The sequence below is a fragment of the Acomys russatus genome, chromosome 26 (assembly GCF_903995435.1).
Source record: "Acomys russatus chromosome 26, mAcoRus1.1, whole genome shotgun sequence".
NCBI classification, from domain to species: Eukaryota; Metazoa; Chordata; class Mammalia; order Rodentia; family Muridae; genus Acomys; species Acomys russatus.
Window position 1 is genome coordinate 36,237,513 of NC_067162.1, and position 21,461 is coordinate 36,258,973.

A 21,461-nucleotide genomic window follows, 5' to 3' on the forward strand; every position below is an offset into this window, starting at 1 on the left:
CTTTATATAAAGTTTTACTTTCTTTTTAAAAAGATATGTTTATAGCTGGGCATGGTGGCACACACCTTTAATTCCAGCTCTTGGGAGGCAGAGGCAGGTGGATCCCTGAGTTTGGGGCCAGCTTGGTCTACAGAGTGTATTCCAGGACAGCCAGGCTTACACAAAAAATCCCTGTCTCAAAAAAGAAAACATAAACAAACCAACCAAATAAATAAATAAGAAAGGAAGAAAATAAAGTGTGAGAGAGACAGAGAGACAAGACAGAGACAGAGAAAGAAAGACAGAGAAAAAAAAGAGGAAAAAGGATGTATTTACTGCAGTGGAGTAATGGCTTTGGGATTAAGAGCACTGGTTGCTCTTCCAGAGGACCCAGGTTTCAGTCCTAGCACTCACATTGCTGTTCACAACAGTCTGAAACCCTAATTCCGGGGATCCAGCTCCCTCTACTGGCCTCCCTCGACACTGCATGCATGGGAGGCACAGACAGACATACAGGTAAAACATTAACACACATTTTTAAAATCACCTGTATTTACTTATGTGGTGGGCACATATGTATGGCATGGTGCACATGTAAAGGTCAAAGAACAGCTTGTAGGAGTCAGTTCTCTCTGCCATGTGGGTCCCAGGGACAACACTCAGGTTGTCAAGGTCACTGGCAATCGCCTTTACTCACTGAACCATCTCACTCGCCCAGAGCTTTGTTTCCATAAAATGAAGCTCTGTTTCTGCACAAAATGGCACAGAGGACAAAGTCTTGTCATTGCCAAAGATGGGGAGCCGAGGCAGGTATGAGGCTGGACATATTCTCAAGCTATGCAGGCAAGTCCCTTTGTCCTGTGCTCAGGCACCGTTCCAGGCTGAGGCCCCAAAGCACATGGTGTCTATCTGTGCCTGTGTGGGCCACAGAAGCCATGAGAGTACGAAGCAAAGAGAAGAGAGGCAAGGACTTGGTGCTGGGACTGTGGCTGTTTGGAGGGCGCTGCTCAGGCCTAGCCATCCAGGCAGGTGACAGAGCACCAGTCGGGCAGCTATAGCGACACATGCCTATAAGGGCCAGCACTATGGAGGCAGAGGCCTGAGGATCAGGAGAATAGGCTGGGGACCAGTGATTCCCAGCCTAAATTTTAAGATACTGTATAAGAGACTGGAGAAATGGCTCAGCAGTTAGGTGTAGGCTCAGTTTTCTTTTTTTCTTTTTTTTTTCTTTTTTTAAGATTTATTTATCATGTAAACAGCTGTTTTGCCTGTATATATGCCTGTGTGTCAGAAGAGGGCACCAGATCTCACCATAGATGGTTGTGAGCCACCATGTGGTTGTGGGAATGGAACTCAGGACCTCTGGAAGAGCAACCAGTGCTCTTAACCTGTGAGCCATCTCTCCAGCCCCAGGCTCAATATTCTTAACCAATACATTTTATTATAAGTTATGAAGCGAGCGTCCCTCACTTATAACCCGACTAACCAACACAATAGGAAACGAGGATTAACGAACACAATAACAAAACCCTAAGGATATCAGTTCCAAAGAACAATTCTCTTGGTGTAATCAGCAGGATTTCTTCTGCTGGAACCTGGAGTAACCAGAACCCAGACCTCAGCAGGAGCAAAGCCCCGAAGCCCCGGAGCCCCGAAGCCTTCCCTCCAGCAGTCCTCTCTAGGAGCATCTCAAAGTGGAGCTATCAACAGCCAAAACTATCTGAAGTCTCCAAACTCCCTGCCTCTACTTCTGGGCTCATTTATATATCTCCTCCCAGAATCTGCTCACGGGATCTTTTCAGCTGGCAACCATCAAGCTCCCACAGGAGCTGGTTTGTCTTCTAGTGGATTAACCTCACCTGTTCTCTCACAAGGCCATTCCTCATGCCATACTTGGGACACAGGTTTATCTCTCCTACAGTTAAGAGCACTTGCTGTTCTCCCAGAGGATCAGAGTTTGAGTCCCAGAATGTGTGTCTTGTGGCTCCCAACACCTGTAACTAACTCTGAAGAGGGTCTGACATCCTCTTCTACCCTCAAGTATACACATATATATGTGCACATTCTGGGACACACACACACACACACACACCTGTGCATGCACACATAAGCATACACACACGAACAATGTTAAAAGTAAAAATATTTAGAGGCTAGCCTAGATTACATAGCAAGTTCGTAGGCAGCCTGGGTTAGAGACCATGTCTAAAATACAATGTTGAGGAGCTGATAGGTGGTGGCCCACGCCTTTAATCCCAGCACCTGAGTGGCAGAGGCAGGCAGATATCTGTGAGTTGGAGGCCAGCCTGGTCTACAGAGAGAGTCCAGGACAGCTGAGGCTACACAGAGAAACCTTGTCTCGAAAAACCAAGAAAAGTCCCTAGTGACCATCATGTCATCGGTTATAATTAATATGCATAATGAGCCATTATTTAACCCTTTGTAATTAATGTGCATAATTAGGTCATCATTTAACCCGTTATAACTAATATGCATAAGTGGAGTCCCTGAGGCTGCATTTGGGACCTTAGTATTTGGGCAGAGGATGGCTGAGAAATATTCTGAAACAATGGCTTTTCCTGATTGCTGAGAGTTTGAGGCCAGCCTGGTCTACTACAGCGACCAACCAATGCCATTTTGTGTTCAGGGCCTGAAGACTTGACACACACATCCTCTCCCCACCATCCCCTCCCCGGAGTTTCCAGGAGAGGCACATATGTATAGCTAGCAACTCTTCCTAAGATCTTGCACCTGGGGCCAACCAATCACAGCTGCAGGTCACTGGGACCAGAACATAAATAAATTGCCCCCTGTGGTCTGGCCCTGGTCCCCTAGCTCAGTCCTGGCGCCCCAGCCAGTCAGCTTAATGGGCACCTTTCCTGTACCCCTCTGACCTATTATATAACAGCAAGGCTTGGAAACGCCACCGTTCTCCATCATCCCACCGCCATCTTCCCTCCTCACCAGGAGGCTGAGGGTCTGGGCTCTGAGCTTGATTAATAAACGAGATCCTGTGTGATCTGATTCTGACTGATTCCTGGTGGTCTTTTGGGCACCTTTAGACATTATCCTACAAAGCAAGTCTAGAACAGCCAAGGCTACATAGAGAAACCATGTCTTGAAAAAAACAAAAACAAGCAAACAAAGAAACCAAAAACAACCAAGAAGCTTTTTTGGATGTTTTCAGTTCTGTTGAAATTTATTTATTATTATTGCTAACTTTTGTTGTTTTTTGAGACAGGGTTTCTCTGTGTAGCCTTAGCTGTCCTGGACTTGCTTTGTAGACCAGGCTGGCTCTCATTTCACAGAGATCTGCCTGCCTTTGAGTGTAGGGATTAAAGATGTGGGCCACCATAATAAGCTACGTTCCATTTATTTTTATTGTATGTGTGTATATATATGGAGTGGGGGGGGCACATGTATGTCACCACGTGCGTGTAGACGTCGCAGCACAACTTAGTGGAGCTGGTTCTCTCCTTCCATTTTATGGGGGTCCCAGGTCGAACTTGCAGTACAGTGCTGAGCTGTCTCACCAGCCGACAACTGTCTTCTGATCCACAGTTTTGAGACCCAGAAAAGATCTGAACGTGAAGCTATCTGCTTCAATCGCCAGAATTGCAGAGTTCCACGGCAGCCAAGGCTACATACTAAGAGCTTGTCTCCAACTATACCTACATACACACACACACACACACACACATACACACACATTTATATAATGTATGTAATACACACACACACACGTTATCCACAAGAATTCCAAGAAGGATGAACCACAGAGGCAGGGGGCGTGGCTCACTGACAGAGTTCTGGCCTGATATTCACAAGCTCCTGGGCTCTGACCCTAACAGTGTAAATGAACAGAATCAAACATCAACCAGTTCAATCAAGCCAAGCAGAGTCTTGAAAGCAGCCAAAGAAAACACAAAAACCCTCTTAAATGCAACCAGGAGGCCTGATAATCTGGTGCACACCTTTGATCCAGCCTTCTCCAGAGGCAGAGGCAGAGGCAGAGGCAGGTGGATTTTTGTTAGTGGAGGCCAGGCTGGTCTACATAGTGAGTTCCCAGCCAGCTGGAATGACACAGTGAGAGAGGCCATGTCTCAAAAAACACAACAAAACAAGTAACAGTGAGGGCTGAGTATACAGCTCAATAGTAGAGCGCTTACCTGACAGGTAGGCCTTAGGTGCGACTCCCAGAACAGACAGACGGACAGACACACACAGACAGACAGACAGACAGACAGACAGACAACCATCAGCAAAGGCCAGGAATACATGGATCTAACTGGAGGCAGGGACCCAAGTCCCGGTCCTCTCCTGGGCATAGGATGATCTTGCTTGGGTTGCACTACTGTCTTTGCTCTGAGATGACTGACCTCTCAACAAATCAGGGAAACCAGTGGCCAGGGAAGGATGTTCTTGCAAACTATGGCAAAACATCCTTCAAGATAATGAATGGCTAGCCGGGCGGTGCTGGCCGATGCCTTCAGTCCCGGCACTTGGGAGGCAGAGGCAGGAGGATCTCTGTGAGTTGAAGAACATCTTGGTCTACAGAAAAACCATGTCTCAAAAAATAAATAAGCGCCGGGCGTGGTGGCGCACGCCTTTAATCCCAGCACTCGGGAGGCAGAGGGAAGCGGATCGCAGTGAGTTCGAGGCCAGCCTGGTCTACAAAGTGAGTCCAGGATGGCCAAGGCTACACAGAGAAACCCTGTCTTGAAAAACAAAACACACACACACAAAAAAAAAACAAAGGTCCTTGGACAAAGCCAACTTCCCTTCACTATTAAAGGCACTCAGAAACAGGAGGCTAGGAGAAAATCTTCTTGCATGATAAAGGGGCCTCATAAAGAAAGAATGCCATGGATTCTGTCAGAGCCAGGTGTGGTAGCTCACACCTGTGATCGCAGCACTGGGGAGGTGGAGGCAGGAGGGTCAGGACAGCCTCAGTTACACAGGGAGTTTGAGACCAGCCCAGGCCATTTGAGAATCTGTCTCAAGAAAAGAAAGAAAGGGCTGGAGTGATAGGTCAGGGGTTAAGACCACCGAAGGCTCTGGGTTTAATTCCCAGCACCTACATGGCTGCTCACAACCAGTTCCAAGGAATCTGATTCTTCAGGTCTCTGGGGCACATAAAGATTATACATGCAGAGAAACACATATATACATAAAATTAAAAAAAAAAAAAAAAAAAAAAAAAAAAAAAAAGAAGCCGGGCATGGTGGAACAGGCCTTTAATCCCAGCACTTGGGAGGCAGAGGCAAGTGGATCTCTGTGAGTTCGAGGCCAGCCTGGACTACAAAGTGAGTCCAGGGCAGGCATGGCCACACACAGACTCTGTCTCAAAAAAAAAAAAAAAAAAAAAAAAAAAAAAAAAATAGATCTTCAGTAACCCTTCTCCCACCTTGTTCACTGAGGCAGGGTCTCTCAGTCACACCTATAGTTCCAGTTTCCAGGGGCTAAACAGAAGGCCGTAAGAGCTTAGGGTTGAGACCAGCCTGTCACAGCTTACTCTGGGGATCTCCCTATCTGCCACTGCCCACACCTGGCAGTTACATGGGTTCCGGGGATCCAAAGTCCTTACACTTGTAAAGCGTGAGCCGTCCACAGTCTTGAAAAGACTCACACAGACACCCTGAAGTGGAAAAGTACACACACACACACCAAACAAAATCTAATAACACAATGGTTTAGATTGAACAGCTGAAGAAAAAGTACATGGGGGAGGGACCCTAATCTGAAGCACCAAGGTATGAAAGAGTGGAAAATACGAAAAGGAAAGTTAAAGCCTGACGTAGTGGAAAAGGAAAGTTAAGGATGATTTTTGGCTCATTCCCCGACTAGTTCAAACCATTTTTTCCCCCCGAGACAGGGTTTCTCTGTGTAGCCTGTCCCGGACTCACTTTGTAGACCAGGCTGGCCTCGATCTCAGTGATCCGCCTGCCGCTGCTTCTCGAGTACTGGGGTTAAAGGTGTGTGCCACCGCGCCTAGTCTTTTTTTTTTTTTTTTTTTTTTTTTTAAGCAGTTTATTCTATTCTATGTGTGCCACACAGCTGGTTACCTCTCCTCAATTTCATAAGTCCGCCTTCCTCAGAGTCCTTGCTACTCTCTTGCCTCCGGTTCTATCCCAGAATTCATCTCTCTCTCCCGGAAGTCCCACCTCCTATTTCCTGACTCAGCTAATAGGCCAACCAGCTTTTTATTGACAGGGGATACTTAAATACAGCACACAAGAGATTATTTCCACACCTTTTGATGCCAGCACTAGGGAGGCAGAGGCTGATGAATCTCTGGGAGTTCGAGGCCAGCCTCAGGTCTACAGAGAGTATTCCAGGACAGCCAGGCCTATAGAGAAACCCTGTCTTGAAAAACCCAAAAGAAATTTAAAAAAAAAATTATTTAGGAGAAATTAAAACAAAACAAACAAAAACAAATCTTCAGAGTATTGGTTTCCCAAGTCTGCTGTGACCGAGATGAAAAATTGTGTATCCTCTCAGCACTCCGGAGGCTGAAAGCTCCTTACCAACCTCACTGCACTGAGATCACGGCTTCAGCGTCAGAAGGCCAGAGGGACGCCATGTGCCTCCATCCTCAGCCTCTGGAGCCGGTGGTGTTCTGTTCTTGTCACGGCAGCACACCAGCCTCTGCCGCCATGGTCACAAGTCCTTCTCTGTGTGCCATCTCCCGCAGTCTCTCTCTTAGGAGCCTTGTGTTGGATTTAGGACTCAAGCTGTTCTATCGTCAAGGTGGACGATGCAATCCTACCTGCGTGTCATCAAGCCCAGTGTCTGCCTAGCTTACTTGACGCCCTAGCTTCCATCCCCTGCACCGCAAGCATCCCGCATGGTGGCACAAGCCGGTGCTGGGCAGGCAGGTGAAGCAGATGTTTAAGGTTGGGGGCTGAGTTGTGGCTCAAGGTTAAGAGTGCTTGCGGCTCCTGTAGAGGAACTGAGTCTGCTTCTTAGCACCCACATCCATCAGCTAGCTACTGCCTGTAAACTCAAGCTCTGAGGGATTTGATGCCCTCTTCTGGCCTCGACTAGCATCTGCCATGGACTCCCTTCCCCTGCATATATAAAATATATATATTTTTTTAACTCAGGGCCATCCTGAGCTACATAGGCAGGAGAATTGCAAGTTCAAAGACAGCCAGGACTAGGAAATGACTTCCTACTGTGTTTTGTTTAATGCCAGGTGGGAGGCTGGCATCATGTCATATAGCAAGGAAACAGGAAGACTGTGTGGACGTGCCTCAAGTAGCCATTGAAGAAGTTCCCACTGGCCAAGGTGGGAGTGTTTAAGATTCAGTAAAGGTAATGACAACACTGGACCAGAACCCTCCTCATGTCTACGTCAACAGACACGTGCACACATGCAAAGCCTAAGTGGTCACTGTTGCAGGAGAGCAGATCTGGAGGGTTGGCTCAGCAGCTAAGAGCACTAGCTGTGCCTCCATTCACTTCCCAGCACTCACATGGCAGCTCACAACTGCCTGCAACTTCAGTCCCAGGGGCTCTGACATCCTTTTCTGTCCTCTGTGGACATGCATGCACATAGTGCACAGACACAGAAGTGAAACAGCCCCTCACACATTCACACACATACAGTGAGTTCACATCCAGGCCTGGAGCTCACAGACAGCCTGGAACAAGCGCAGGGCAGGGACGGGGTCTGAGGCAGGAGAGCGCTCTTAGGGGGTGGGAGGAGGAGCCAACAGAAAAAGGGATCTATGGCATGAGGTTTGCCTTTGGACAGTATGGCTCTGAAGGTAGCTAACGCTTTAGGGCTGTGGATGCTAGAGTCTGGCCAGAGACCATTGCCTTCCAGAGGATGCTGTGGGCCTAGCTATTCCAGTAGAATAGCCTGAGTTCTGACCTAGTGAGGGACGAGGTAGAAAGAAAGGCCAGCGTGGTGTACATAGCCTAGAGAGGGACCAGCAAAAGGACCCCTTGGTAGATGCCCCGGTTAGTTCCAGTCTCATGTCCCCTGGACCGCAAAGACACACAGAGAGTCGGCGCTCTAATTAGATGATTTTATTGCAGATGCTTGCCCGGGGAGACCAGAGCCGCGGACTCAGTTCTCTTCCAAGACCTGCTGAACCCAGGGCATGAGGGCTGTGACTCGGGCATACACGGCAGGAGTGGAAGTAGAGCAGAAACCACTGCCCCAGGACACAATGCCGGCCAGGGTCCATACTCCATCCTTCTGGCAGACAAGGGGGCCACCGGAGTCACCCTGCAGAGAAAGGCAACAGACTTGTCCCTGACACGAGGGCCTGGACCTGGTGGGGTGCAAGGCAAAGTGTAGGGAAGTGCCTTGGGGCTCAGCGACAGTCCCAGCTGTGCTCCTATACTCCTGGAGAGACACAACTAGCTCGCCTCTGAGAGTAGGAGACACACGCAGTTCACATCGCTGGTGGCAAGAGTGGGTACCCTATAGGGAGCAGTGCAGCACCCGTCTGGGCAGAGATGCCCGCCAGGGGTGTCTGTTAGCATCAGCCCGTTCTTTTCTGAGTACTGGGAAGGAATGAGGCTCGGTAGAGAAAGGCAGAGGAGGGTCATGAGAACACAGACCACCAGGGGCCTGTGATCCCCACTAGGCTGACCCAGGCCTGGGCAGGGGTGTGAGTGGGTGGGGCAGGAGGCTGTACCATGCAGGAGGAGACACCACTGGCGCCTGCGCAGATCATCACATCGGTGATCTTGGAACCCCAGTGCTTCTTGCACTCAGCGGTGGACACGATGGGCAGGGTTGCCTGCTGCAGCTTGTCAGGAGTCACCAGGGCTACGGGGACAGAGGAGATGCAGTCAGGGTCCCTAGGCCCACCAGCCTACTGGATACCACCATGGGTCATTTAACAGGCAGGCATCTGCTGGGGGAGCTGCTGTCAGGTCCGGAGCCTCAGGCAAAGCTCTCCTATTGGTCCTGTGTGGCCATGGATAGTGGGTGTGTAAGATCTCATGAGAGCATGGCCCCACCCTCTGGAGTCTTAGAGACCCATGATGGGACTCACAATCAGGTCAAGGGTCAGAGAGAAGACCTCCTGCCAAGTAAAGGGCTTCCTTCAGGCCTCATCTTATCAGCAGCCCTTTGTTTATGTTGGTTAAGCTTTAAATAGTAAGTCTTAGCTGACACATAATAATTGTTACTTTTATAGATTGCTACTTAATTTCTTAAAGATTTATATATTTATTATACAATGTTATGCCTGCATGCATACCAGAGCTGATATCAGACCTCATAGATTATTTTGAGCCACCATGTGGTTGCTGGGAATCGAACTCAGGTCCTTTGGAAAAGCAGTCAGTGCTCCTAAACTCTGAGCCATCTCTCCAGCCCCTTGTTAATTTTTTTTTTTTTCAGAAGTGTCTCATTATACAGCTTTGGCTGGTCTGGAACTCACATGATCCGATTGTCTCTGCCTCCCAAGTTCTGGGATTAAAGTGTGCCGCCATGCCCAGCTTTAATTAACCTATTTCACATTAAGAAATGGAAAGATAGGGCTGGAGAGAAGGCTCAGTGGTTAAGAGCCCTGGTTGCTCTTCCAGAGGACCCAGGTTCAATTTCCAGCACCTACCTGGCATAATAAAACTGTCTCAACTGCAGTTCCAGGGGATCTGGCATCTTTACACAGACCTACATACATGCAGGCAAAATACCAATGCACCAATATACATGAAATAAAATAAATTAATTATTAAAAAAAGAAATGGAAGCCGGGCAGTGGTGACACACGACTTTAATCCCAGCACTTGGGAGGCAGAGGCAAGCAGATCCCTGTGTGTTTGAGGCCAGCCTGGTCTACAGAGAGAGTCCAGAAAAGCCAAGGCTACACAGAGAAACCCTGTCTTGAAAAAGCAAAGAAAAAAAGGAAAAGAAATGGAAAGATGTATTAGTGGAAATGGAAAGACTAAAAAAAAAAAAAAAAAAAAAAAAAAGGAAGAAGAAGAACTAGAAGAAGAAAGGAAAGAAGGAAAAATAAAAACACTATGGGTCATACCAGGAAATGCCTGCTGTCTGGGCAGCCTGACCCAACAGTAGCTCCTGCTGGAGCAAGGCCTTAGCACACTCACCATTGTACTTGGTCTTGCCCCAGCCAGTGGTGGCACACACTGTGCCAGCAGGGAAGTCATCGTCAGCACTGGGCAGACACACAGCAGACACGGTCTCACTGAACTGGGCAGGAGTGGCCAGCTTCAGCAGGGTGATGTCATTGCGTATAGTGAGCATATTGAATTTGGGGTTCTTGAAAACCTGTGGGGACCAGAGGCTCAGCTGAGACCTGGGAGGAGTGGGAGAAGAAGGACAGACATGGGCTGGAGGTGGGGTGGGTGGGTCGGAGCTGGGCTGTGCCAAGCTCCAGGGGACAAGCTCCTTTCCTGTTGGCCCCATTAGAACAGGCCCAGAAAGACCCAGCCCCAGCTGCCCTGTGCTCCTGCCCTCAAGCAGCCAGGGCCTTCTCCCTCCTGCCTTTCTCCCCAGCCTGTGGGCTGAGCCCCGCCCCCACCCAGCAGCCTGCATACCTTTGCGATCCTCAACACCTGAACATTCTCTTCCTCAGAGCCCTGGTCAAACTCTCCAGCTACCACCACATCAGATGTCCTGGGCATTGAGACACGCGGGGGCGAGCATAAAGACCGGCTCTGATCCCCACCACCAGCCCCAAAGAAAGCTGGAAGCAAACCCCCAAGCTAGTCTGGGACTCACTTGACCCCGCAGTGGGCAGCAGTGACCACCCAGTCTTCACTGATGAGGGAGCCCCCGCAGAAATGAAAGCCAGTGCTGTCCTGGGGAGGAGGAAAAGTAAGGTCATTGCCTCCCACCACAGCTGCACTCTAGAACTTGAGCTCTTGTGCCCAGAATCCCTCGCTCACCTGCAGGGACACCTGCCAGGGCCAGGAGCCAGGAACAGCATCCTCTCCATTGACGATCCTAGACAGACCAGTCAGCACGGGTTGGATGGCAGGGACTCCACAGCCTGTGGGGACAGGGGTATTCCGCCAACTCACTGAGACCATGCCACCTCCCCTGGAATCATCTGATTGTCCTTTACCCTCCTGCCTCAGGGATCCCTCATGCACAGCCTGCTGACCCCACTTATCCTCCCAGGAATGGAAAGAGGCACAGCTGCCCCATCCAGGCATGCCACAGAGGAAGGAGTAGGATACAGGCTGGACTATCAGGCTGTCTGGCTCAGCCTCCTGGCTGGCCATTCCTGTGGGACCCGCCTGTTGCAGTAACTGTTCCTCATGGGAAATTTGGTTCCTTATTTATTTATATGGAGTTTTAAAGCAGGGTTTCCTGGTGTAGCTATGGCTGTCCTGGAACTCGCTCTGTAGACCAGACTGGCTTCAAACTCACAGACAGACAGAGCCACCTGCCTCTTTCTCCTGAGTTTTGGGATTAAAGCACGACCCTGCTCTGTTTCTTTAAAAAGAAAAAAAAAGACTTTGCGGGAGGTGTGCTGGTCTACCTCTTTAAACTCAACACTCCGGACATAGGCAGGAGACCTCTGAGTTTAAGGCCAGCCTAGGGAGTTCCTGGCCAGGTAGGCTCCATAGCAAGACCCTGTCTCAAGTTAAAAAAAAAAAAAAAAAAAGAGAGAGAGAGAGAGAGAAGGGAAAAGGGGACTTTGATTCTTCTCCAGGAAAGAGCACATCACAGAAGAGGGAAACAAGTAGAGCAAACAGTCAGGCACCTTGGGCACACCTGACACACTTGCCACAGCAGCTGGCACATCATGGCAGAGGCTCTGCAGTTGCCTGTGCACTGAGCAGTGAGGCCCCATGCCCAGCCTCTTTTCTGAAGTCTCCTGACATGCTCCAGGGCCAGCACCTGTCTCTCTTGTGCACAGAGACCAGGAAATGGACAAGACCCCTCACTGATGACTGATATGCCCCCACAAAGTCACAATAACCTATTTTTAGTAGAGCCAAAAAGTGAGAAATAAGGGTGCTAGCTATTCCCACAGCAGAGTGTATTTGAGTGAGCTGGGTCTCCATGGCAACATGGTTGATGTACAGCACTCTGAGTGGAAAAGGAGCACAGTGTTCATCTGACACAGTCAGACGCTGTTGATGTGGTTTTAAGGATCTTCGCTTATGGGTTTATAGTCACCTTGTGCATTTGTATAAGCTGGAAAAGCAATGCCTAGTACAGGAGGGAGGCAGCGAAGGGCAGCTCCACTGAATCTGGGTTTTCAGCTTTTAAAAGGCCTCTGAGGCTGGATCAGTGGGAAACATCTATAGACACAGCTGCTCTGAGGGCTGAGGCAGGAGAATTGCTCAAGCCCAAGAGCTGCCAGCTGAGCAAGAGGGTGAGAAGGTGTGCAGAACAAAATAAGCAATAGCGACAAAAACAAAATAAAAAAAACCAAAACAGGAGAGTCTTCTGACATTGAGTGTGGTGGCACAGGCCTGTAATCCTGGCACTTGGGAGACAGAGGCAGGAGGATCAGGATGAACCACAAAAAACTGTCTCTGTGAGAAGCATTGATTTCCTGAGTGCTAGGACTACAGGCACGCACCTCTGTGTTTTTTACTAACTTATTTGATTTTAGTAAACTTATTTGATTTTAGTCACTATTTTTTACTTTTTAGAAGGGAAGAGCAGGGACTGGAGAGGTGGCTCAGTGGTTAAGAGCACTGTCTGCTCTTCCAGAGGTCCTGAGTTCAATTCCCAGCAACCACATGGTGGCTCACAACCATCTATAATGAGATCTGATGCTCTCCTCTGGCCTGCAAATGTACCTGCAGATAGAGCATTCATACACTAAATAAATGAATGAATAAATCTTTTAAAATGTGAAAAGCAAAATCTTAGGCTGGATGTGGTGGCACAAGCCCTAGCTCCCCGAGCTCTCCACATCTGGGTGAACAGACCACAGCTGGATCCAGACTTGTATTTTTGCTCTTGAAGCAGGCATAAGGGCCCAGAAAGACCTAGGACTCCTGTCCTTCCTGAGGTTTTGGGGTACTAATCACTGGATGAGGTTCAAGCCAGAAGGGTGGGGTCAGCTCTTTTAGAATAAACCCCACAGCTGGGCTTCGTGGTTCATGACTGTAACCCCAACACTCTGGAGGCAGAGGTAAGCAGATCTCTGTGAGTTCGAGACCAGCCTGGTCTAGAGAGTGAGTCCAGGACAGCTGAACTAATACACAGGAAAACCCTGTCTCTGGAAGAAGAAAGAAAAAAAGAAAGAAAGAAAGATAGAAAGATAGAAAGAAAAAGGAAAGACAAAAGAATAACCGCCCCCCCCCCCGCCCCGTGCCTTCCCTATGAAATGGCCTGGCCAGCCACCTTGAGCCCCAGCACTTACCAAAGGAGGCCCCTACGAGGGCAAAGCAGGACAAGAGCCAAAGGAATGCCATGGTGCTGGTCAGGGAAGTGAGGCTCACCTATTCTGTGGCTCTTTTATGTCCCCTAGGGTCTTCAAGCCCTACCCAGTCCCTGTGACCCTAGCCAACCAGAAAGGTCCAGGAGCCACCCTCCCTGTTATCCGGAGACCTTGAACAGAAGCGGGGCCAAGTCCCTTATCATGGTCTTAGCCTGTAATGCCTAAGCCGTGGGAAAAGGACAGCTGCCCTGATAGACAGTGCTCATGAGTGTGGGTACTGCCCAGTGTACCCAGGGCACTGTGGACAAGACCCCTGCTGGACAGGAGCACACGTCCTGGAGAGCCATGCCTCTGTAGTGCTTCTAGGAGCTGGGGTAAGAGGCTCAGTGCCCATCCTAATGACACAGGAAGGCGTCCCAGCTATTAATTGAAGACAGTCCCAGGACAGATTCAAAGACCCTGGTGGCTTGGAGGCCTCCAAGCTGGTGGATGGCCCATGACTACAAATACGTTTCGCTCATTTAAAACAAAGGGTCACAGGGACAGCCAGGGTTATCTAAGGATCACCTTGTCCCCAGTCCCACCAAACAGTCCAAGTGTGGAGAGGAACAGGAGTGGGTCTAGGCAACAGGACAGTAGCCCCAGTGAGGCTACTGTGCTTAGTGGCATTTTCACCTGTGAAGATTCACAATCTGTGGATTTAGTCTTGGGGCTGCAAGTGCCTGCCTAATGCACAGGAAACCCTGGGTCCAACCCCACCACCTCACACCCCAGGTGTGGTGCTGTAGACTGTAAGCTAAGCATTCCAGATGTGGAGGCAAGAGGATCAGAAGTTCAAGATCACTCTCAGCTACATGGCAAGTTGTAGGGCTAGCCTAGGCTATCTGAGACCCTGCCTCAGGAGAAGAGGCAGAGGAGGAAGTGGAAGGGAGAAACAGGAGGAGGCGGAAGAAAAGGAGAGAAAGAGAGAGAGGAAGAGGGATAGTTTTTTTTTCTTTATATAAAGTTTTACTTTCTTTTTAAAAAGATATGTTTATAGCTGGGCATGGTGGCACACACCTTTAATTCCAGCTCTTGGGAGGCAGAGGCAGGTGGATCCCTGAGTTTGGGGCCAGCTTGGTCTACAGAGTGTATTCCAGGACTGCCAGGCTTACACAAAGAATCCCTGTCTCAAAAAAGAAAACATAAACAAACCAACCAAATAAATAAATAAGAAAGGAAGAAAATAAAGTGTGAGAGAGACAGAGAGACAAGACAGAGACAGAGAAAGAAAGACAGAGAAAAAAAAGAGGAAAAAGGATGTATTTACTGCAGTGGAGTAATGGCTTAGGGATTAAGAGCACTGGCTGCTCTTCCAGAGGACCCAGATTTCAGTCCCAGCACTCACATTGCTGTTCACAACAGTCTGAAACTCTAATTCCAGGGGATCCAGCTCCCTCTACTGGCCTCCCTCGACACTGCATGCATGGGAGGCACAGACAGACATACAGGTAAAACATTAACACACATTTTTAAAATCACCTGTATTTACTTATGTGGTGGGCACACATATATGGCATGGTGCACATGTAAAGGTCAAAGGACAGCTTGTAGGAGTCAGTTCTCTCTGCCATGTGGGTCCCAGGGACAACACTCAGGTTGTCAAGGTCACTGGCAATCGCCTTTACACATGGAACCATCTCACTTGGCCAGCAGTTTGTTTCCATAAACTGAAGCTCTGTTTCTGCACAAAATGACACAGAGGACAAAGTCTTGTCATTGCCACAGATGGGGAGCCGAGGCAGGCGTGAGTGACACACTGGCAGGAAGTAGGGGCTGGACATAATTCTCAAGCTATGCAGGCAAGTCCCTTTGTCCTGTGCTCAGGCACCGATCCAGGCTGAGGCCCCAAAGCACATGGTGTCTGTCTGTGCCTGTGTGGGCCACAGAAGCCATGAGAGTACGAAGCAAAGAGAAGAGAGGCAAGGACTTGGTGCTGGGACTGCGGCTGTTTGGAGGGCGCTGCTCAGGCCTAGCCATCCAGGCAGGTGACAGAGCACCAGTCGGGCAGCTATAGTGACACATGCCTATAATGCCAGCACTATGGAGGCAGAGGCCTGAGGATCGGGAGAATAGGCTGGGGACCAGTGATTCTCAACTATGGCTTTTTAGATATTTTATAAGAGGCTGGAGAAATGGCTCAGCAGTTAAGAGCAGTTGCTGTTCTCCCAGAGGACCAGAGTTTGATTCCCAGCACTTGTGTCTGGTGCCTCCCAACACTTGTAAACTAACTCCAAAGAGGATCTGACTTCCTCTTCCACCCTCAAGTACACACATATATATGTGCACGTTCTTGGACAGAGACATAGCCACATATCAAGCATGTGTGCGCACATACACACACACACACACACACACACACACACACACACACACAGGTCCGCGCGCATGCATGTACAAACAAATAAGTAAAAAATAAAATATTTAGAGGCTAGCCTGGATTACATAGCAAGTTTGTAGCTAGCTTGGATCACAGGCCATGTCTAAAATACAATGCTGAGGAGCCAGGCAGTGGTAGTGCATGCCTTTAATTCCACCACTTGGGAGGCAGAGGCAGGCAGATGTCTGTGAGTTCGAGGCCAGCCTGGTCTACACAGAGAGTCCAGGACATCCGAGGCTACACAGAGAAACCCTGTCTCAAAAAACCAAACACCAAAAAAGAAAAAACCAAACCAAACCAAACCAAAAACACAGTGTTGAAAGAGAGGAAGGAAAAGGGGCAGGGACTGTAGATGAGTCTTCACCTAAGGCCCTTGGTCCCTTTGGTCATTAAGGCTGCATGACAGTAGCAGAGTTGAGTCTGAGTCAATAGCATAGGCGTCCCTAGGGCTACCGAAGCAAAGCTGTTCTTCTGAATGTGTTTTGGTCTAACTCACAGGTTCAGTGTGAGCAGATTTCCCTCCACGACAGTCAGTGTTCCAGCAGCTAGAGCAACAGCCAGGCCCCCCACCCCCACTCCACCCCCAGAGTCCTATAGACCCTGCGTCCTAGGCCAGCGGCTCTCCCTAGCTGTCATTAAGCACCCCCCCCCCTCGTTGTTGGAGTTGTGCAGCTGTCCTGGGGTGTGACCCTGAGCCACTTTGATGTGAGGGAGTCAAGCTTCAGCTTCAGGCCAGAGGGACTCACTGAACCCTCGCAAGAGAAACACTCTTCTCAGCTGCCTTTCCAAGCAGGTGGCCAGAGCATTTGGCTTTTCCTTGCCTGGGGGACTTTTCCAGAGAAGAGGACAAAAGCAGCCCCAAAGTATTGGCTCCTTGGGCTTCTGTGAAAGCTACACTCATCCCAGACTCCAGGACGGGGGCGGTCCGGCTCCAGACAGAAGGGGCTCTATCTAAATTACATCCCAAAGGGCTGCCCTGGAGCCCCTCTCTCCTCCCTACCTCTATTCCCTCCCCCCTTTTTTGGTTAAGTAAGATTATAGGTACCTTAGACAGGGTTGCAATCTGATAAGGTAAAGCCGCAGGTCACAATGCACAAGCGAGTTGGGACATGTCTTGTACTGTAAAATGGGATTATCTTTCTTTTCTTTTTTTTATTTCTGAGATTCCTAGAAAATTGCCGGTTTGTAGCTGAGAAGGGACAAGGTTCCTAAAGGTCCATATACACATGATCTTCAGAATAATTCATTGCATTTTTTAACATCTTCCTTTGAAACACCCCACAGAAAAGGAATATTGTCTCTTTAGGCAACTTCTCTGGAGTTTCTTCCTTCTTTTATCTTTCTTTTCTTTTCTTTCTTTTTTTTTTTTTTTGGTTTTTTTTTTGTTGTTTTGTTTTGTTTTTTTGTTTTTTTTTTTTCGAGACAGGGTTTCTCTGTGTAGCTTTGGCCATCCTGGACTCACTTTGTAGACCAGGCTGGCCTCGAACTCACAGTGATCCGCCTGCCTCTGCCTCCGGAGTGCTGGGATTAAAGGCGTGCGCCACCACGCCCTGCCTAAAGTAAATCTTTCCCTTTTTTATATATTTAATTATTATTTATTCAGTATTCTGCTTGAGTGTCAGAAGAGCACACCAGACCTCATGTATAGATGGTATAGATCTCATGTGGTTGCTGGGAATTGAACTCAGGACCTTTGGAAGAACAGCCAGTGCTCTTAACCTCTGAGCCATCTCTCCTTTGTTTTGTTTTGTTTTGTTTTTTGTTTTTCAAGACAATGTTTCTTTGTGTAGCCTTGGCTGTCCTGGACTCCTTTGTAGATCAGGCTGGTCTGGAATTTAGAGATCCTCCTGCCTCTGCCTCGAGTGCTAGGATTAAAGGCGTGCAACCACCATGCCTGGTTCACTCATACACATTAGGTGAATGTAAAAATAGTTCACATTCTTGCCCATGGGGCTAAGGCACCTGCTGCCAGATCCAATTACCTGAATCTCACTTGCCCACACTGGCATCCCTTCCCCTCTGAGGGGGCCAACCTTCCTCTGTGCAAAAACTTCCAAGGAGAAGCCAATTGGTGGTCTCATAGGAAGATGTCAAATCTCAGAGCTGGCCCCAGAGGGTCCCTATCTCTCATGGTCTTCACAAGAGTAGACCCTGCAAGAGGGTGGGAAATGGTCCCAGCTCTTTCTGCATCCTTATGCCCATAGTTTGCCAAGACACTTTGTAAAGAAGGCGAAAGCCTGGAAATACCAAGGAACGGTGTGTAAAACCAGAACCCAGGACCTTTCTCAGAGCAGCCAGCCTAGGAAGTGGAATTGTAACAGACTCCAAACAGTGATGTTCAGGCCCAAACAGCTGGTACGCCACACCCAGCTAAGGCTTAGCCAGTGTTCTCTCGCTGTGAAGGGATACCACATCCCCACAGCAACTTTTTTTCTTTTCTTTTTTTTGGTTTTTGGTTTTTCCAGACAGGGTTTTATTGTTTTTAAATTTTATCTGTATTATCTGTAGGCCTAGCTAACAATCAATCAAGATACAGACACTTGTTAAATTTTAAAATAGCCTTAGTTAACCCGGGGCAGGGTAGATATCTATCCTCCAAACTACCTCCCATAGTGTGGCAGGCATGGGATCCTTGCCTCAGTCCCATGCCATCTGCTTCCAGTAACGTCTATCAAGCCACCTCCCATCTATAATCCCAAATACTTGCTCATGTTCTTCATCTGGCCTGGATTCTCCATCCACGCCGCCGGCCATGTGCTTCTCCTCCAGCTAACCCATGGCGGCCTTCCTCTCTTCACTTTAGGCCTCTCCTTTCTCCTGGTGGAGATCCTTCTTCCCAGAATTCCTCTCTCTCTCAGCCCCACCTATCTCCTTTGCCCTGCCCAGGTGGGATGGCTTTTTATTAAGCAAAGGTTGGGTCAGACAGCAAGCAGTAATTAACATCAAAATATACCAGACCATCCCCCAACAGGGTTTCTCTGTGTAGCCTTGGCTGTCCTGGACTCACTTTGTAGACCAGGCTGGCCTTGAACTCACCTGCCTCTGTCTCCCGAGTGCTGGGATTAAAGGCATGCGCCACCATGCCAGGCTATGGCTGGGACCTTTTAAAGGGGGCATGCGTGGACGTGCAACTCACAGCATCAGTGGAAAATGCACCGCACCTGGCTGTGAAGGTGATGACATAAACTGAGTCACTGAAAGGCAGGCTGGCGGAGCACACCTGATTGACCACAGTGACAATTTCTAATTAATAGACATTGACTTCTGCCCTCTTCTGGAGGCTGTGAGTCCAGGGTCAAGGTGCCTGCCACTTTGGTGAATCTGAGTCCAAGACAGACCTGTGAAGGCCTTGCTGGTTGCCACCTGAAGAAAGGTGGAAGGGCCTAGAGACACGAAATGCCTCTTTCATAAGGATTTAAGTACCACCTGTGAGGGTAGAACTCTCAGGGCCCAATTACCTCTTAAAGGTCCAGCCCCCCCCCCCCCCCCCCCCCCGTTGCATTTTAGAGACAGGGTTTCTCTGTGTAACAGCCTTGGGTGTCCTAGACTCACTCTGTAGGCCTCGAACTCACAGAGATCCTCCTGCCTCTGCCTCCCCTGTGCTGGGATTAAGGCATGTGTCACCACGCCTGGCTAAGGTCCAGTCTCTTAATAATGTTCTGATAGCAATTGGCCTTTAGCCTGGGCCTGGGGCTTTTGTTCTTGCTAAGTAGGGACTCTAGCACTGAGCTACCGCCTCCGCCTCTTGTAATTGCTCTCATAGGGTACATTCAAGTAATTATCCATTCTGTAGGTAAAATTTCTGAGATTTTGGGTTAGCATGTAGCTCAGCAGTACAGCTTTTCCCCACTGTGCATGAGAACCTAGGTTTGATCTCCAGCACTGCCCACCTCCCCCCACCCCTGGGAAAAAAATTAAGGGACCAATGAAGGTGTACAGCAGTGCCAGCATGCATGGCTAACACACATGAGGCCCTAGTTTGATTTCCAAGACTGAAAACAACAACAACAACAACAAATCAAAAAACAGAAACAAAAAAGTTCCCTGTAAGACTTAAGGTACATTTTAAGTGGGTGAAATGGCTCAGCAGATAGAGGTACCTGTTCTACTGACTTGAGTTTAGTCCCTGGGACCCATATGGCAGCCTAAGAACCGATTCTTGTCATTAGTTATTTTTATTTTAAGATTTATTTATTTATCATATATACAATGTTCTGCTGCAGGCCAGAAGAGGGCGCCAGATCTCATTACAGATGGCTGTGAGCCACCATATGGTTGCTGGGAATTGAACTCAGGACCTTTGGGACAGCAGCCAGTGATCTTAACGGTTGAGCCATCTCTCCAGCCCCCTAAGAACCGATTCTAACATGTTGTCCTCTGCTAACCAAACATGTACTGTGCCATGAGCTCACACACACTACTACGCAGCCTAGGAAAGAAGGACAATCCATAGAGCCAGGCACGGTGGCGTATTGCCTGCAGACCCCCACCATTCCAGATGCCTGTTGAAGGTGTGTGAATTTGAGGCCAGCCTTTCTGCGTGAAAAGAAAACCAGTGACATTTGCAGCTAACTCTCAAAGTGTATAGATACATCAAGTAGAGCCCGGTGACATGTTCTGTAATCCTGGCATAGTAGTTCTCAACCTGTGGGTTGAGACAGTGGGAGAGGGGTGAAGGGGGTGTGGGGGAAGGGTGTCACACATTAGACATCCTGCATATCAGATATTTACATTATAGGTCATAAAAAAGAGCAACATTGCACTTATGAAATAGCAACAAAATAATTTTATGGTTGGGGTCACCACAACATGAGGAACTGTTTTAAAGGGTTGCAATGTCAGGAAAGTTGTAAACCATCATTGTAGCTGGGCTGGGCATGGTGGCACACATCTTTAATTCCAGCACTCAGAAGGCAGAGGCAGGTGGATCTTTGTGAGTTTGAGGGCAGCTTGGTCTACAAAGCAAGTCTAGGACAGCTAAGGCTACACAGAGAAACCCTGTCTCAAAAAAAAAAAAAAAAAAAAGAAAAGAAAAGAAAGAAAGAAAGAAAGAAAAAATCCCACTGTCCTAGCACATAGGAGGCAGAGGCAGGAAGATTAGCACAAGTCTGAGGCCACCTGATCCACATATGAGTTCCAGGACAATCAGGGCTACATGGTGAGACGCTGCCACTATGCATGTAACTATGCATGTATCAACATGTGTGTTAGCTTGGCGGTGGTGGCTGAGGCGGTAGCTCAGTGCTAGAGTCCCTACTTAGCAAGAACAAAAGCCCCAGGCCTAGGCTAAAGGCCATAACACACAGCAGCCAATTGCCATCAGAACATTATTAAGAGACCGGACCTTAGCCAGGCAGAGACAGGCAGATCGCTGTGAGTTCAAGGCCAGCCTAGTCTACAAAGTTAGTCCCAGACAACCAAGGTTGCACAGAGAAACCCTGTCTTGAAAAAATAAAAAATCTCTCTCCTTTGGGCTCAAGAGATGGCTCAGAGGTAAAGAGTACTGACTGCTCTTCTAAAGGTCCTGTGTTCAATTCCCAGCAACCACATGATGGTTCACAACCATTTACAATGAAATCTGGTGCCCTCTTCTGGCCTGCAGGTGTTACATGCAGGCAGAACACTATACACATAATAAATAAATAAATAAACAAATCTTTAAAAATGTGTCAAAACGTGTTAGCTGGTAAATCTGGGAAAATATTTATTGAGGTGATCACAGG

The 21,461-nt window shown here is 48.6% G+C and overlaps 1 protein-coding gene across 1 annotated transcript; it reads right to left on the reverse strand.

The window, feature by feature from the left end:
- Positions 1-8,001: 8,001 nt before the first annotated feature.
- LOC127209274 (chymotrypsinogen B) lies at positions 8,002-13,353 on the reverse strand. The gene is made up of 7 exons (XM_051168864.1): positions 13,302-13,353; positions 10,858-10,961; positions 10,691-10,770; positions 10,507-10,585; positions 10,057-10,237; positions 8,634-8,767; positions 8,002-8,218 (listed from the first exon to the last, which is right to left on the reverse strand). Exons 1-7 carry the CDS (start codon positions 13,351-13,353, stop codon positions 8,057-8,059), a joined length of 792 nt encoding a protein of 263 aa, XP_051024821.1. The 3' UTR covers positions 8,002-8,056.
- Positions 13,354-21,461: the final 8,108 nt, after the last annotated feature.